The 5,704-nt window shown below is 45.8% G+C and overlaps 1 protein-coding gene across 1 annotated transcript; it reads right to left on the reverse strand.

Annotated features, from left to right (window-relative positions):
• Positions 1–372: 372 nt before the first annotated feature.
• LOC116222958 lies at positions 373–5,179 on the reverse strand. Its single transcript, XM_031578309.2, has one exon. It carries the CDS (start codon positions 4,743–4,745, stop codon positions 3,954–3,956), a length of 792 nt encoding a protein of 263 aa, XP_031434169.2. The 5' UTR covers positions 4,746–5,179; the 3' UTR covers positions 373–3,953.
• Positions 5,180–5,704: the final 525 nt, after the last annotated feature.

The raw sequence follows: 5,704 nt of genomic DNA on the forward strand, positions 1-5,704 counted from the left end.
GAACAGAAAGAAAAAAAAAACGTTCCAAGACATGCGTGATGACAAAGGTTGGTGAGGTCAATCCAAGAAATTGATTTTGGGTCACATTTGCCATGCCAGGGGTGTAGCCTTAAACTAATTTAACCTCACAAAGTTAGACTGCACCTTAATCACTACACTTTCTGGCCCAGGTCTCACAGGTGAGAATTGGTTCTCTCCCTTGTACGTCGCTTTGGATAAAAGCCTCTGCTAAATGACTAAATGTAATGTAATGTAATTTAAACAGCGATACATTTAGTTAGGCTCTATATGAAGCATAACAGAACATAACTAGTGCATCATGAACACCTCCACGTTTAAATCATCCACAGAGAGACACAGCAAAGCCACTGAAACAGGGAAACAGTTTATTAATAGTTATTCTTAGCACACAAATGTAGCTGTGGAACACACCAGGAAGTGGCTGCACGGTTGTTTCAACAGGACTTATTATCAATCACCATCAATTTCAGCACACACTCTTTTAAGGAACCACACAGACTGATCTAGAGACCATCTATGCATTTTATTTCACAGACTGAAAATAGACTTTCTTTTTTAAACTTGTTCTCTAGTGCAATGAAGACAGAAATTTGAATCGTTAACAGTAGGCAGGTCTACAAATCTCTACAATCACAAGTAAGGGCACACACACATCCCTTTGTCCACGAAAAAAACCCTGTAAGTTGGAAGTTGTTTGATATACTTGGACATCAGATTTATTTATTTTTTGTTTGTTTTTTGGATGACACATACACATAAGCACGTGTTCAGCACAGCACTGCTAAACTGCTTTGCGTTGAATACAAGCCTATTCAAAGAGAAGCAGTTCTCCTCAGGAGAATAATGCTTTACAGGGGGCCAACAGTCACGGCAGCGCACGTTAGTGTGTGTGTGTGTGTGTGTGTGTGCGTGTGTAGGTGTGTGTGTGTGTGTGTGTGCATGCGTGCGTGCGTGCGTGTATAAAAGTGTGTGTGTGTGTGTGTGTGTGTGAACACAGCCTGCAGTCAGTCTAAAGGAAGAAGAAGTGCAGATGGGTGACCGAGGGGTGGCAGGTCTTCCAGAGTCTTTTTTAACAGTACGGCAACTGACAGGAAGTGAACACCTGATGACATCGTTGAGAGTTCAATCAAGCTCAGTTCATTGCTCCAAGCCACACACCTGTCTGACTTGTGATACAGTGCTTGTCTTTCGGCAACATTTGGACAACCTCATCGACTCACTCGTAGCAGTGACTGTGGCTCACAGATGAGAAATATAGTGCAATAACAAAAATATCATTGGATGTGGGGTCCGGCACGTAGGCATCGAACCCAACATCACACCAGGTGGCCTTTGGGAGGACGAAGTTAGCGATTCCACATCAACAGCCGCTGAACCATTTTTAATTTACAAAGACTGACGAATGAATTCTCTAAAACAGCGTTCACCAAAATAATCTTTCAAATGGTGGACAAAGACCACATCCAAACACTAAATCAAATGGGATCTCCTTGACTCGTTGACTCTTAAACTAACACTTAGATAAAGTTATTAGACATGTGCAATGAGTCAGAGCGCGAACTGAGGCATTTCATTACTGTCGATCTGCAAAGCAGATCCTGGTCATCAGGGGAGCAATGGGGTGTTCAAAAGTACCGGGGAAGGGCTTTTAAATGGCACTAAAATGGCTCTACACACCACCGTATGGACTCCCTCACAATACACCGAAGGTAGAGTTTGAGTAATGACAGCCATACGGGGGCTCAGAAAACCCTAATAAAAGTAATTTGTTACCCAACCTGGATGAGACTGGCAGTAGTTTTCTCATTGTGAATCCCTCTGCAATGTGTTAAGGGTGTACATACAGTATATCATTTTTTTGTTCCCATAGCAATTTAGTGTATATTTCTTCCGTCGTGTGTTATTTGCTCAGGATGAACAGAAGTGAAACTGCAAGATATTAATCGCATTCTAAACAGATGAATGGGATTCCGAGCACTTAATCACAGCCACTGACATGAAATCGCTCCCTGTTATGGTTTTTTATTTTTTTTATTATTGTGCTAATCAGTCAGTTCAGTGGAGCAGCCGCGGAATGTGAGATCCGTAATCAAAACGAATGCGCCGTGTTTACTGCTAAGTGATAGAAGGGGATGACATTTTGTGATTAGCCAGTGGGCCCAAGAATCCAATCAGGGAAGTCAAAACGAACGCTGAAAGTTCCATTGATGACTTTCTGCTTGGAGGGCCGCTGATAAAGCGCACCATTCCATAGATAAGGATCACTCGTTTGTCAATGCCAGTCTGCAAACACTTTATGTGCCTCAGTGCATTGGTGGGAATTTTCAAAGTGCTGGAGTTGGAACATTTACTGAGCAGTCTGTGCAGTGGCACACAGTCTGCAGAGAGGCAAAACGAGATAGAGGGAAACAAGGAGAGAGAGAGAAAGAGAGAGAGAGAGAGAGAGAGATGAGGTAAAAAGAGAACTACCCTGTAGGACTGGAGCCTTCAGTCGGGCCACTGGAATGGGCCTGAGGCTATTTGCAGCCTCTCGTGATAGAGCGTCCAAGCAGAGTTCCTCTCAAACAACACCCTGTAAATACAAAAGGTGTGTGTGTGCGCAAATGTTTGTCCAAGGAGTGCATGTATTTGGCTCATGTGTGTGTCTCTCTCTCTCTCTCTCTCTCTCTCTCTCTCTCTGTGTGTGTGTGTGCGTGTGTGTTTTAGAGTGTGAACACAAGTGTGTCGGAGAGCAGGTGTGTGTGTTTGCAGGTGGTGATCTTTTGGAGGACATCTGAATAAACACATGTAAACCTCCAGTGCGTTGGTTAGTGGCGAGAGTCTTTTTCTAGATTAGTAGACTACCAACAGGAAGGCTGTTCCTTTCAACTTCCCCGTATCAGTGTGTACTTGCATCGGTCTCTGTGCAGTCATGCACCTGCATCTACTATACTCTATACTCTGGAAGGGGTGCAAGTACTGAGCATGTTAGTATTCACCTGCCCTCTCTTACACCCTTGTGTGTGTGCTACCATTACATTACATAAGCACATCTCCTAACATCTCCACCCTTAAAACACATACGTGTATCTTTGTCTCTCTCTGTTTGTTCATGTGTGTCAATACCTACATATCTATGTTTGTACCCAGGTGAGATACATAGAAACAGAGCAGGATACAATAGAAATTCCCTTTCCTAGAAATGCCTTGGTGGAGAAAGTTATCAAAACGGCATGTTTAAGTCACTCTATCACCATTCAGTAAATGCATTCAGTAAAGGCATTAAGATGCTTTAAGTAGTGTCCATTATAACCTATGTCATTGGGTCTCCAGAAGGCAGTAGGCTGGGAAGTGGGAACAAAGTACCAGTAATCAATCTATACAATCCTATACCTATGGGAAGAATCTGTTTCTATAGGCATTTCCTTTTATAGCCTCTGTATCAACATCTCCTCATCATCATGTCCCTTACATATGGGTTTGTGTGTGTGTGTGTGTGTGTGTGTGTTTTTGTCTACATCTATTTATATGTATATCTCTACAGATTTCTGTGTAGTCTAATGTATGTAACACACGTATCTCAATGAGCACTTGCCCACTCTTTAACCCTCACGTTAAAACACTATCTGCGCCAGTGTGATGTCAAACTGTCCCTTCTCTAGGCCTTCGGTGTGTGTTCCCCCCCTGCGTCAGTGTGCTCTTGAGGCCATCCAGATGCACACTCCCCCCCCTCCCACACACACACACTCTATGCCATCGTGTAGTCAAACTGGCCCTTCTCCAGGGTCTGTCAGCACGTGTGGACCCCTCCCCTCTACGCCAGGGTGTAGTCAAACTGTCCCTTCTCGAGGCCCTCCTGCCCCTGCATCAGTGTGTTCTTGAGGCCATCCAGGTGCAAAAACTGTCCCTTCTACAGTCTGTCGAGGCCGTTGGCCAAGGTGGACCCCTCCCCTCTATGCCAGTGTGTTGTCGAACTGTCCCTTCTCGAGGCCGTCGAGGCCGTCAGCCCAGGTGGAGGTGGGCATGCTGCGGTAGGGGTCCAGCAGGATGCGGAAACAGCGCACGATGAGCACGCCCAGCATTATGAAGAGGAAGGACACCAAGAAGAAGGTGGTCTTCTGTTCCAGCGTGACCATGCCTTCTGCCGGGTGCGGCGACTGGCCTTGCGGGACCGGTATCGCCGGCAGCAGCAGCAGCGGTGAGGAGACGGAGGAGGAGAACGTGAAGGGCGCCACCGCCATTGGCCACCACCGCGAGGACGGGCAGGAGGGCGACGAGGTGATAGAGGAGGAGGAGGAGGAGGAGGAGGTAGTGCAGAAGGAGGAGGTGGAGGAGGAAGAGGCGTGCTCCCACAGCAAAAGCCGCAATGGCATCCTCATGCGAGAGCCGCCCGCCCGGCGGCCCCACCCCCACGGGTGTACGTCATAATAGTCGTCATAGTCTGAGAGAGAAAAGGTGGCAGCCGAGGGGGGGAGGGAGAGAGATGGAGGAATGTGTTTTGGGTGGTCAAAAATAGAATGAAAGGATGAGAACATGAGAGCCAGGAGTAACAACAGTGAGAAATTGAAGTGAAGACAGAATGACAAGTAATTATGGAGGAGGGGAAATGGATAGGTACAAAGGCAGAAGAACAGAAGGAGAGGAGGGAAGGCAGAATAACACGGTGGCCATGGTGACCATGGTGTGAAAGAGAGCGAAAGAAAGAGGGAGACAAAACGAGAGAGTAACTGTAGTTCATTGTTCATAGTTCATAGTTCATAGTTCATAGTTCATAGTTGTTCGTAGTTCAGGAACTCTCATATTGATTCAGTTAGTTTACATGGGGGAAAAATGTTACTTGTTCATGCCCATAGCTGAAACAAAATCTGTCATTTATGTATTGAGAGACTGAGGGAGAAACTGGGGAAGATGTACACAAAAGAGACAAACAGAAATGACATAGACCATCACGCTCACAGTCCTCTATAGGTAAGCTGTATGTTAATATAGATGGAGTTTTAGACATTTGAATTTTAGACATTCATGGGTTGGCTGAATTCTACTGGTTGTTCCTGGGTTTGTTTCTTGATCGTCTGTCGCTTTTTTAACTTTGACTGACTGCCATTGACTTTGTCCAATTATTTCCATGTCACTCAATTAAAAATAGAACTTGTACTGTTTCATCTGACATCACCAAAACCGAATCAAAGGCATGCCTTTAGAAACATGTTATGTGTCACTCAGCTTGAACTACCGGACATTTAAGAGCTGCTTGAAGTGAACAACCTATCCCTCACTCAGTAATTTTCCATCCCCAGATGAAGTCTTCCCTGCAGAGCTCTTCTGACACTTTTTAATTGTGACTTGGTGGTCAATCTGTGATCTTAAAAGAGTCAGTGGAGGCTGCTTTCACACTTTGATAAGAGTCATCTGTCGCCCTTGAGGCTAGCTTTGGAGGGCTGGGCTGGATCTCAAGTAGAAGAGAAGTGTGCAGCCTTAGCATTAACTGACTTTGTCAGCGATGTCCTTAGCCACCCTCCCATCCCCCAGGAGAGCTCTCCGTGTCCCAGCGACCCTTCAAGCCGAAGCAGGAGTGACCTGAGGGAAGCTGGCAAGTGCAGATCATTGTGTGTGGCGACAGAGAGGGATGTCACTCCAGATTTACACCTCCATCCTGACCTCACTCAGTGGCCTTCTGAAGTTCTGCATATGTCCTCCTCCATTG

The sequence above is a fragment of the Clupea harengus genome, chromosome 12 (assembly GCF_900700415.2).
Source record: "Clupea harengus chromosome 12, Ch_v2.0.2, whole genome shotgun sequence".
NCBI classification, from domain to species: domain Eukaryota; kingdom Metazoa; phylum Chordata; class Actinopteri; order Clupeiformes; family Clupeidae; genus Clupea; species Clupea harengus.